This window comes from Barbus barbus, assembly GCF_936440315.1.
Source record: "Barbus barbus genome assembly, chromosome: 14".
In the NCBI taxonomy this organism is placed as follows: Eukaryota; Metazoa; Chordata; class Actinopteri; order Cypriniformes; family Cyprinidae; genus Barbus; species Barbus barbus.
In genome coordinates, this window is record NC_136742.1 from 17229599 (window position 1) to 17242985 (window position 13387).

The 13387-nt window shown below is 37.5% G+C and overlaps 1 protein-coding gene across 1 annotated transcript in view; it reads left to right on the top strand.

Annotated features, from left to right (window-relative positions):
• LOC306880616 (centrosomal protein of 135 kDa) overlaps positions 1-13277 on the top strand; it is a 28284-nt gene extending 15007 nt beyond the window's left edge. Inside the window, exons 20-25 of the mRNA XM_079434248.1 lie at positions 5543-5728; positions 5804-6013; positions 9980-10182; positions 11077-11181; positions 11517-11672; positions 11938-13277. Coding sequence (XP_079290374.1) covers positions 5543-5728; positions 5804-6013; positions 9980-10182; positions 11077-11181; positions 11517-11672; positions 11938-11959 — 882 coding nt within the window. The 3' untranslated portion in view covers positions 11960-13277. The remainder of the gene's footprint in view (positions 1-5542; positions 5729-5803; positions 6014-9979; positions 10183-11076; positions 11182-11516; positions 11673-11937) is intronic.
• Positions 13278-13387: the final 110 nt, after the last annotated feature.

Here is a 13387-nt window from a genome sequence, read left to right on the forward strand (position 1 = left end):
GCCCCCTAATGGCTGGGCGGAGTATCGATACTAAGGGCTAGAATATCGATACTGTATCTTTTTTTATTATATCGGTATGTATCTAAGAATCGATATTTTGAGCACACCCCTAATATGATGTCATTTCATGTTTTCCTTTGTCTTTGGCGTGTTACAGGCTGTTTGTGCATGTATAAGATCTGTAAAGTTGCCATGCCTTCCTAAAAGGACTCATTCAAACACGCCCCCACATGTCTACGTCACGGTGTGGGAAGATTTGCATAACACCACCCAAACGTACACGCAATGAAAGAAGGCATAACTTTTATTCTCGCTGTAAGATTGTTGTTGCCGCTGCCATGTCGTGGAGACGCTGTGTGTTTCATTGCGAAAGTACTTTGTTTGGCCTTCCTAATGAGTACACAACTAGAAATCAGTGGTTAAAGGTGGAGTAAGCGATTTCTGATAGCCAATGTTGATATTTGAAATCATCAAAACAAACACGTCCCTACCCCAAAAGGGTTTCGCCCCTATTTTGATAGCTCCGCCCAACACATACGTACGCAACCCAGGAAACGATTAGTTCTGTGAAACAAAGCAAAACCAATGTTACACCGTGTCTACACCGGACGCGACAAAATATTATAGGTCATTCAAATCAGTGATGCTGTCTACACAAATCTTCACAGAAAACTGCTGCCACGTTCTATTTATGACGTGCTGACACAAATTTCAAATGATTTTCAACGGTCGCTTTATCACATCCAGGCAGACTTTAGTTGTGGCGCAGCGCGGCCGGTGTTACTCACCGATTGAGAAGAAACAAAGCAACCTCAGCGTCCGATCGCAGGCCTTCCGCTCCTCGAGTTCTCTCCAGCGCTGGAAAGCTGATCTGATATTTACACGGGTCCTACTTCTTGCCTTATCATTCCGCAGACGTTTTCCTCTTTTGTTTTTTGTCCGCCATCTCTATCTTTCTGACGCTCGGCTCGGCTAATGTCCGTCCTGTGCACTGAACGCTTTCTCCTCCACATCATGAGTAGACACACCCCTTACTGCTGATTGGCCACAAGTTTGTTTTGGTACTCGGCACCGACTCAGTTGTTGGGTAATAAAAGTTCAAACCCAAGGACCAGGTATGATGAACAAAGACCAGGAGTCAGAGATGCGATTAATTAAAGAAATATTTACTGAAGAAAATAGTTTGCAATTTCATCAGCAGAAGTCAGCTTCAACTAGGGGTGTGCGATATGACGATTTTTGATCGTGGACGATAAAAATGTCTCCACGATCTGCTTTTGAAGAAATATCGTAGTATCGCGCTACCGAGCACATTGTCAAATACAGTTCTGGCGCCGCCGTCTCTATGTACTGTACAACACGACATACAGCAGTAGAGTTACTCTGACAGGACACTGCACTTATTCGCGATCGCAAAAGTACATTATTTGCATACAAGCCTTGCTGGTTAAATGTTTAATTCGCGCGCTGGTCTGAAGTGCGCTTGTTCTGAGCGCATACACCTGAAGCACGCGCACTAAAACGCCTGTCTAACAGCGCCTGATTACTCAACTAACTTATCTTTTGCGCTAATACTGTCAAAACACACAAGGTTTACATACAGACTGAGTTGGTTATCTCTAAAATGAAAGTAAATAGTTAAGAGAGAAACGGATGCGTGCCTGTACTGTATATTAGATGCGTGCAGCTCTTAAAGGGACAGGACACTAAACGTGCTGTCGACTGTCATTAAAGGGATAGTTCACCCTAAAATTTAATTTCTGTCATTATTTACTCAGTGGAAAACCAAACAGTTGCTGGTCTACATTGACTTTGATAGTAGGAAAGAAAAATCCTATGGAAGTCACTGAGGACCAGCAACTGTTTGGTTTTCCACCTTCTTCAAAATGGCATTTATAAATGTTCAGCAGAAGAAAGAAACTCATTCCGGTTTAAAACAACTTTTGAGTAAATGATGATATAAAAATACAACATTATGACAGAATTGACAGACAGATGACAGAATATTTATTTTTGGGGGAACTATTCATTTAACGTTAACAAAACAACAAAACGCAAAGAGAAAAATCACTCACTATTCTTGACTGAAAAACTTTAATACAGCTGCTTTAGGAATCAGTCTATCTAGTGTTTTATTTTTATATTTGTTCATTCAATTTCATTGAATGCTCTGCTAAATACACCTATTGTACCTGGAAATAAAGCACTGTTTGTTTTATTTGTATATTATGTGTATTTGTAATGTGTATCTTTGTTCTTATTTTTTAATAAGAAAAATAAAATAATGACAAAGATTTTTTATCTTCGCCCACTTTGGCCTAAATATCTGCCATGCATTTTTGTCTTTCTAGTTTGGCTGTAATGCTCAGACAACTTGTAAAACCAAAATAGTAAAACTAACAAAGAATCGGGATAAAAATCGTGAATCGTGATATTTCTATAAAAAATCGTGATATGATATTTTTCCCATATCGCCCACCCCTAGCTTCAACACTCACGATGGAGTCTCCACGGACGTATATCTGTTACCCTGGACATCAGGGTGATGGCAAATGACAATTTCCTTCAAGAGCTCTCTCTCTCTGCATCTAGCTGCAAAGATAGACATTCACACACACACATACGCAGGGAACACTTATCTGTACTTCAAGGTTGCCCTGAATTTGATCAAATATGGTTAACTACACACACACAATGAGATCAGCTTCTTAGAGAGTAAAATAGCAGACTAAAGCCATATTCAACTTATTTTCTAACATGCATAAATGTAACTGATTAATAATTATTCAAGAAATATTATAATTAACATTATTATGAGGGCCATTGTCAATCTACAATCCACTCCTTCAGTCCCCCGTTTTAGACCGGTGTGGGGTCCCCCACGTCTGGTCTACCAAGTGAGGTCACTACGGAAAGTATATTTCTGACATTTCTATTAATAAACACATTCTTTCGTACAAATACTTCCCTTATATGTTCATCTACTTACTTAATCCCACTATTTCTACTTGCACTAGTCTTTCTTCACAAAAAAATAAAAAATTATGTAATTTCCAGTGAATCATTCTGTTTGTCCCTCTAACTGGAAAAATGTCCTCCATCCATATATGCTTTCATCAACACACCTTTGTAAATACCTCTCTTCCTACTACAGCTACTTCACACTTACTTTTAAACAAAACATTTAGACAACAGCCTTAAAACTAAATTTGCATATTCATTAACCAGATTTTAGACAACAGCCTTAAAACTAAATTTGCATATTCATTAACCAGATTTAACAAATCATTAATATATTATGAAAGAAAAACTGCGTGCACAATAAGTAATTCATTTTTAATGACCCTTTAAATAGAAATTTGCCTTGTTTGTTTGTACATGTCTTATACACGTATGATGGATTTTGGTTGATTTGGTTATATCAGAAAATGAACTGATAACAAGAAAACTACATAATCTCTGGAAACCGGGCTAAATGAATGAACACCGTTATTGCATTCCTGACATGGGTCAGACCCTCAGTGACCTCACAGATACCCAATACAGACATTGTCTATAACCTAAATACTAGGGTAAATACACTGGTTTTACACAAACTATTATTTCCAATCTATTATATATTGCAAGAGGAGGGATTGTAACTCCACTCATTCATTCCCCCATTTGAAACCAGGTTGTGGTTCAAAACAAAATGGTAGTCTAACTTCAACTAAACCATACATAAGTAAGACCCAGATTAAGCCATCTTTAACAATAGAAATAAAATAAAAAAAATCAATATTTCCACAAACTTAGAATAGTTCCTAAATTTTACTTAGCCCTTTTATTAAGTTTTACTTTCATCACAGATCCATTTGCAATCATCGTAGCCCACATACAGCACTGTTCGAAATAACTGAACATAAACCTAAACTTGTCAATATTTGGTCAAAATGACATTATATAAAAATACATGCATGACAATAAACAAACAAGCTTTTTTTTACAATGACACTTCTTTTAATCATACTCAGTGCCTAATTATTATTTTATTGCACATCTTCTCAACTATCATACCATATTACTGTACTCTGACTAAATTAACAGCATATTCAGTAGCAAATCCTCAGGACCTTGTGTAAAGTCAATTTGGTCCTCACTGTCTTGTCAGTTAGAAATGCTTACACGTCAGCTACCTGATCAACATATTAAAAACCCTTCATTCATATTTGTCATTTGGCAATGATACTTATTGAATCAAAATGGTTATAAACTGAACAAAAACAAACAGATTTCACAATCCTATCAAACAATACTATTGCTCATATCTAAACTGCCAAATATTCATTAAAAAGACATCCTCCGTTTCTGTTAAGCTGTTTTGAAACGGTGTACATTATCAAAAAAGCAGTGTTCACAATAATGTTAATTTAATTTGACTTGACAGGTGTTCATAAACTCCATAGCTCCTATTACAATTTTGTTGTTCATAACTAATTTAAGTTACTATATTTAATTTCATTATAATTACTTGTCACTGTATTTCTCCATCAACTGGTTAGCCAGCAGATCCAAAAGTTTTTGTTCAACTTATCTCTGTTCTACACAACCCGAACTATTGCGTTACTCAGACCTTGAGGATACACACAGACATCCTTATAGCAGCTTTTGCCTTTAACCCATATTACCTCAACTCTATTCACTCCTTTGTTTTCCCAGCAGCCTTTCATTATGTGAGGGCTCTCTCTGGATAATTTGGTTGGTGACTTAGCCAATGTTTCAGTTTCTCTGCCGTCAAGTCTAAAATATTTACCTTTACCATTCGAATAACAAAGCATTAAATTGTTTAATTTTAGACCCTCAGTTGAATTTAGACATGGGTTTTTAACCCATTATGGACGGCAATATTCAATTTCACAAATCCAAATCATATAAACACTCTTAAACACATTAATCCAGAGAGTGATTCAAACCAGCATTATCAAGGACAAAAGAAGTCGTTATTACCCGTAACAGACAGAGCTGGATAACCAATCCACTTACAGCTCGTCCCATGTTCGGCATTCTCTTTTCGTTATTCACTCAGAATTATCTACTTCTGTAAAGCCATTTCACTTAACCCATCTGTAATGATAAAACACTCATTCCAGAGGTTAGTGACGCAATCTACACAAAACAGTAACAGAATCGTCCCCCAAAATATAGAGTAATCATCCTCACGCACGCATATATATTAGACACATGAATATTGAAACAGCTCCTATTCAAGGTTTGCTTTTTGTGTTAACATAACATTTTCCTATCAGTTTTACCAAGAAAAATCACTGGAATGTTTTGGCCTTAATATCATTGCTTTTGTTTTGGTTATTGATCTCAAACTATTTTTCACAGGAAAATTAAAGTAGGTGATGATAAATTCTACATGAACTTAAAAAAAACATGAAATGCAGAGTTAAAATTCAGTGCAGATTCATTTTGTGAATGCTCCTATTTTAAGTATGAAGTGTTGATTTTATCAGATGCAATTTGATTTTGCACTGACGCTGTTCTATGTTGTCTATAGGAACAGGAAAACAGAGACATGCTGGAGCGTTTCCGGACCATCCACACCGAGTCGGAGGATAGAGAGCTGAAGCTGCAGCAGGCTGAGGGGCTAAACAACTCTATCAGACTGGAGCTGCTGTCATCTGACACAGAGCGTAGACACCTCCGAGAGAGAGTCTCACTGCAGGACAGAGAGATACAGGAGGTATGAGTGACTCTGGGCATGAGGAGCACACCAAAGGCTGTTTTTCATTGCCTTATCGCCTCTGTTTTTCTTCAGCACTTGAACGCTCTGCAAGCATATGAAGCTCAGGTGTCGTCGCTGGCACGGGCAATGTCTCGTTTGGAAGAGGAGGTCCATGCGGCTCGAGCTGAGAAAGCCTCAGTGTTGGCAGATCTGGCCTCTGTCAGAGAACTGTGCGTCAAACTCGACTCCAGCAAAGAGCTCACCCTTCGCCAGCTGACGGCTAAGAGCATGGAGCTGGAAAGAGTAAGACACACACTTCATCCTACTACGTCTTTAAAGTCGGCATGAAACGGAAGTTGCGTCTGTTCTTTTCTACTCTGACATATATCCGAGTGAAACTGCATCTGAAATGAGAGGGCGGTACTTGATTTTGTCCTTCAGGAATTGATTGGATCGTTGGTAGTGGGGCGTTACTAACAAACTGGAGGCAGATCTGAAATGCCAGTTTGCAGTTAGTGGTGGGGGATTTCTCGCCACTGGATTCACCGCAGACACCCAAGCATGAATAAATGTTTTATTTATTAGGGATGACGACGACGATCAACGGCACTAAACATGCTTAAAGGAACACGCCACTTTTTTTGAAAATAGGCTCATTTCACAACTCCCCAAGAGTTAAACAGTTAAGTTTTACCGTTTTTGAATCCATTCAGCCGATCTCCGGGTCTGGCAGTAGTACTTTTAGCTTAGCTTAGCATATATCATTGAATAGGATTAGACCATTAGCATCTCGCTCAAAAATGACCAAAGAGTTTCGATAATTTTCCTATTTAACCTGTTACCCTGCGCCCCTATTTTTGAGCATTTTGTAAAAAACGATATAACCAAATAAAAATGTCTGTAGCTCTTGAACCCTAAGGTCTATATTTAAAAATCTGGTGTTGTTTGAAACTAGACACTTGATCCTTTGTTACTCTAGAGTCATAATAACTCAAAATTAGTATAGCAATAGAGTAAAACAAGGTAAAATATACATGAAATTGACTCGCGATATGTTTTAATGAAGCTCACTAAGGGAAAAATGGATGAGACTTTCATGCCAAAGGCCTGAAAACACCATAAAGATAAAGCTGAACATCTGACCATGTTTTGATTCAAATTTGAGGATGATACTCCCAAAAATGTAGTTTCTGTAAGCTTTTATTTAAAAAAAATCTAGGCGTCCTTTCAAAAAAGCCATTTGGAGACCCCAAATAGACACTTTGTAAACAAATGTCCAAATGAGTCAAAACTACATAATACATATATGTATATCAATTCAGAACTGCTCTGCCCACCAAAACACACAATAAAAAACTATTTCTGAACAGCATTTGTAGTGCTGACTCATTTAGTCATTTGGTTAGTCTACAAATGGCATTTTTGAAAAAAAACGCCTAAATATTTCCTGAAATAAAATATGAAATAATAAATTTTTTATAGGTAAAGACTTACAGAAAGTACATCTTTATGGTATTTCATTTCAAGAAAAGCTTTGGAAAAGTCATTTGGATATTTTATTTCAAGAAAAGTCTAGGAATCCTTTCAAAAATGCTATTTAGAGACTCCATAAGACACTGCATACTACATATGTATATCAATTCAGAACTGCTCTACCAATGAAACCACAAAAAAACACAAAACTATTTCAGAATTTGAACATAACTAAACAGTCTTTATTCTGAACAATTCCAATAATGAAAACAGTGAACCAAAACAGATTTGATCATTTTTGAACTAGTGAAAACACAAAACATGCAAAATACATTGTTTTTACAACATTTGTATTTTTTATTTATTTTATATGGTGAATATTATGAATATTACTATTTTACTAATATAGTAATAGATTACTATTACTAATATTACTAAATAATAAAAAAAAACAACTATTTACAGTATTTACAGTGGAGGAAGACGCTCTAGCAGCCACTAAAATGGTTTTTTTTCTGACCATCTGGATTCACCAGACCTCTGAAAAGACCGGGAAGAGTGAGAGAAAAAGAGTGAGAAAGTGTGTAAGCAAAACAAATCAAACTTGCAACACTGTTTACATTTTGTACACACACACACACACACGCGCGCACGCACACACACACAATAACCGGGACATACCCACAAACAAACACACCCACCCACCCACACGAACAAAACTCATGTAATCCCCTCATATTATCCCTCTCCGTTGTCATTTTTAGAATCTAAAACAGCTAACATGAAACAAAAGCTGCAAATACATGATAAAGACACATAAACATTCAAGAGGAGGGTGGAGACACTTACGTGCTAATGCTATCCACGCTTCCCAGCGATCTCAGCGCGTATTCGGCTACTAAATTAGCCATTTTTCTCCCCACGTCCTCCAAAACACCACCAAACGCCACAGAAACACTTCTCAAGTCGAAGATCCACGATGGAGAGATTCAGATGTGAGCTTTGGACAACATCTGTTCGCTGATAGCCAGTCTGTGTAGCGCTGCGACGCCATTATGTGTACGCTTCATGCGTAACCCGAGAGCGCACGAAAACACACGGACAATACGCCGAGCTATTCTCTAAACAATCTTACGTAAACTATTCAAACTGTCAATCACTGTAAACGTCCTTGTGGTTGGCTAACACTTCCATCCATCAAAACTGTGCTGGCGAGGCATTGGCTGGGTTCAAACACCCCTATTGTGATGTGTCCGGATTGACACCTCGCTGACCCATTCACGGACGCGCTTACTGTCCCGGGTTATAACAGCTCCTGCGATTGAAGGAGAGAGACGAGGGAGGGCTATTCTTACTCGGAAGAGACGATTCTGCTGGAAATAGATGGCGTTTCAAAGCTGGAATACGAATTATAATCGATATTTATTGGAAAATGGACGCTATCGATAACTATAACTCGAATCGCTTATGTAAACAAAGGAGGATCTATCGTGTTTTCCCCTATTTTTTCGTTGTTTTGGATTAAAAAGTGGATGCATTTTGAAGAGTGGACCCTTCTCTTGAAATGTATGCTGGTGTGTCTTGGAATAGTCTGAGCTGACCAGCGCTATTGGCGATCAAACGTGAGTACTGCGGTTCGCTTTGTTCATTTTAAATGGCCGGTCTTTCAGCATTTCTGTTAACCCTTTCCTCTCTGGTGTATTGATTTCAAAAACAAGCTCACATCGTTAATCTTGAGTGTTTTAGCTTTCAAATGATATATAGTTAATGATAATTGATTGAATATTGTTCTAAAACAAAGGTAATAAAAAGTCCGACCACGCCCGACCACGCCCTTCCGGCCCGCCCGCGGGCCGATGCGGGTTAACAGGTTAAAGCTTGACTCTTCTGTAGTTACATCGTGTACTAAGACCAACGCAAAATGATAAGTTGCGATTTTCTTGGCTGATATGGCTAGGAACTATACTCTCATTCAGGCGTAATAATCAAGGAACTTTGCTGCCGTATCATGGGTGCAGCAGGCGCAATATTACGCAGTGCCTGAAAGTAGTCCCCAGCTATATCATAACTAGTTAACTAGTTAGTACACGATGTAACTACAGAAGAGTCAAGCTTTAAATAGGAAGATTATAATAATTTAAAAAGGTAATTTTTGAGTGAGATGCTAATGGTCAAATCCGATTCAATGATCTATGCTAAGCTAAGCTAAAAGTGCTACCGCCAGACCCGGAGATCGGCTGAATGGATTCAAAAATGGTAAAACTCAACTGTTTAACTCTTGGGGAGTTGTGAAATGAGCCTATTTTCAAAAAAAGTGGCGTGTTCCTTTAAACAGCGAGAGAGAGAGAGAGACTCCATCAGGTTAAGTCATATTCATGAAACAAATTATTTTGCGATGTCCTAAGAGTAATGTTGTCGTAATATCCTAATATCTTTTCAGTGTTTAAGGGTAATGTACTCCATCGTGACTGGTGTCAGTGCTATAAAGTGAAGCATCAGCTTCAGCTTTCCCGTCGTTTACCCCTCACATCACTAGCTCCACCCTTGTGCCATTACTCGTGACCGAAGAGTAGAGTTGTCGTTTTGAGGGGGAGGGGAAGTTAACATTTTTGATTAAAGATTATGAGGGCACGTTTATTTATTTTTTTAAATCATGAAGTGCACGGATAAATTATTTATAATAAACACTCCATCAAAAAATAAGAATAGTCAATTTTGATTTCATGCCGACTTTTAAAAGAGCAAAATGAGCAAATATGCAAGTAACCAACACTAACCTTTGAATGTCAACCTCAGGTGACGGGTGAACTGGAGGATGTGCGCTCTGAGGCAGAGCTTCTGAAGAAGCAGCTGGTCAGCGAGCGGCTGACGGCACGAAATCTAGAGGCACTGCTCTCCACCAATCGACAGAAGGAGTTTCAGACACACCTGAGTGCCAGTGAGAAAGAGTCTGAGCTCAAAGTGCTCAAGGACCGCCTGACTCTTGCTGACAGCAAAACGTAAGTGGATAAACAGTGGGCAAAAGGGCTGTTTATAAAGCTTTTGTGACTGTTACACTACCTTTCAAAAGTTTGTAAGTTATTTGGGAAATGTTTGTATTTGAAGTTTCTGAAAATATTTGATGCTATCCAAAGCTAAATTTATTTGATGAAAAATACAATAAAAGCTTTGACAAAGTATTAAAACGGTCAAATAAAAAGTTATTTTAAATTGTGATATTTTAAAAGGTTATTTACGGTACTCAAAGCTGAATTGTCAGCTGCCAGTTTGCATGTTTTCACTGACATATGATCCAAAGTTAAAAGCAATTTTAAATGTAACACACAAACTGTCCTGTTGTTTTATAGTAATTTTTTTTTTTTTTGATAATGCAGAATGCTATATGCAATATATAATGTAGTATTTATATTTTACTTTTTTGCACACACATTATAGCATGCATAATGCATTTATATTTGGTTTTTAATAATAAAATACTTGTATGTCAAAATACAAAATAGGAACACTGGCTTTGTGAAATGATTAATCAACAAAAATGTTATGGATTCACTGTCAAAATGAAATCTTTCTCTCATATATATATATTTTGATAACATTTATTATTGTTTCCTAGGAGTCTGAACTGTGTGAAGCATTTGTCATTGGCAAACACAAAGGACTGTGTCCTCTTTAAGGGTGCATAAAGAGCCCATTCAATGTTGCTTTCCTCCAACAAGCAGTTTCTCAATAGTGTTGCCTAGTCTAAATGTGCAGTTGCCATGGCGATGGCAAACACACATCAATCAAATGAGGATGTCTTAATCCACTCTAGCACAGTTTAAAAGCAATACAAACTGGTTATAAAAAATATTTTTGCCCTTTCTTCCAAGATCTCCAAATGTGTTTATTTGTAGGGCTGGTCATGCTAGAGAGGTTTCTCAGCTGCGTGGAAAAGTGTCTCAGCTACAGACAGAAATGGACATCCTCAAGAGGCAGCTAACCACTGAGCGCTTTGAAAGGTTAGACCTTGGCTTCATTACAAAACCTAGTGAGCTGCCTAACCATGATTGAATGTATTGTAAGTGACCCATTTGAAACATTCTACATCTACATTAACTACATAGCCAAACAAAAAAGTGTTTGAGATTAGGATGTTGCTAAGTAAAGGGCACAGTACTCTAAAGTATATGAACGAATTAGGTCAAAGGATTCATTTTTAATTACAAACAACTATTTTAGTAAGTACGTTAACTTGAAAAAACTTGAATTTTCTTTCGAGTATGTGGCTGCTGTGATCTTGGTATGTTGTTTTGTCAGATGTTTGTTGATGTGTGCCTGTGTGTTTCTGTGGTAGGGAGAGAGCTGTGCAGGAAATGCGCAGACAGGGCTTATCTTTCTCTTCGTTGCGGAGCTCCTCCCCTCATAGCACCTCTCTTAGTCCCCGGCCTGCTTCTCCTGAGCGCTCCATCCTCCGCACACCAGAGCACTCCGTAGACAAAATGCCAGAAAAGTGAGTATTGTCTAAAACCTGCATGTGTAATATCATTTATGTGCAGCAGATATCAGTTCTTGTGTGATATTTATGGAAGGCCGTTTCCGCCACTGAATAAAAAAATAAATAAAAGGTAATTGTGACTTTTTATCTCACAATTCTGACTTTTTCTTGCAATTACATTTTTATATTTTTTATTCAGTGGCGAAAACGGGCTTCCATAGATATTCATAACCATGCATATATGATTTAAATTAACCCCTGTTTACTTTACATCTTTTAGAAGTGTGAGCTTTAAGGAGTAGCGGTGAAGGAAATGATTCAGCCTGTCCCATTTTCACTGACAAAAGACAAATGTTATGTGGAAGACTTGTGTTTAGTCAGTTTTGAAGATACATTGTGTTGCGCCAGACATGTCCCTGAGATCAGTTCAGAAGATATTTCCTTGTAAAAGGGAAGTACGTGTATATATATAAGGTCAAAGGAAAAATTATGCCACCAAAGCCAAAATGTAGAGCAGTGTCTTTTGTTAATTTATACACTGTAATAACTTGAAAGAAATTGGTTTGCAGTAGTTGTATTGTCATTATTGTTCTTAATAGTTTTAGATTTGTGAATGGAAAATGAGGCAGCTGGTAGCACTTGATGTATTTTATATTTTATCATCCTTACGTGGCAGATCTTTAATAAGTTACATTTAAGAGTAAAACTGATCTAAAACATGCCTGAAATGAGATGTGAAATGAACTGGCAATGCTAGTGACCAAAGAGGTCTTCAGAAGTTGATATGGCCATGTTACTCAGGGCTGTGTTAAGGTCACACTACCACTCCAACCTGTGTTTTATAGGTGTATGTATGTATAATAGATCTTATGTTGACACATTAACTTATGAATAAACATAAATAGTTTTTTAATATAATCTGTTTCCGGTTTAGTATTGACCCCTGGCACTGTGTAATCTGTTACTATCAGAGTGACATTCCATTTGGTCTGATGAGAAATCAATCACTGTTGTTTTTCCTCTTATTTGATGTTAACAGCATGTAATATCTGTAACTATGGGATTTAAACAGATGCAGGTGCTGAACATTTCTCTTTTTGAATGTTTCTTTTTAACTTGCTTTTTAATTAGTGATACTTGCTAAGCCATACTCATCAACGCCAAGTATAACATTGGTATGCAACTCATTCTAAAACATTTGCTACATGAATTAGGGGGTTTACTGAAGTGTGTTATGTCAAATGACTGTTTTGTTAGCCATCAAAAAAAATCTCAGCCATAAGTGGAATAACCAGAAAAAATATGTAAAAGTACATGATTAAGACTTGAGGTCTCAGCTCTTGACTTGTAAGCAGCTACCCACAACACCCTAATGAGCTATTTACATAGAAAATGTAGAAGCAGCACATTGGAATGGAAAAATGCGTTCTGTGTGAACGGCCCCTAACAACTGCTTGGCAATGCATTAGAAACCACTCAGAACCCAATGAGCAACACCCTCTCAGCAAACACAGAACATTCCCCTAACTTCATGTTAGCAAACGGTTCCAAGAGAAGCAAATAATACCATTCTGGTAATGTTCTCTGTTGGTTATTTTTCTAATAAAAATTTACATTCCCAGAGCGTTTTGAGAACCAAAAACTGTTAGCTGGGCTGATAACCAATCATAACATCCCACAATCAAATCATAACAACACAGTCATAACCTCTGATAGAAATGCTTTGAAAG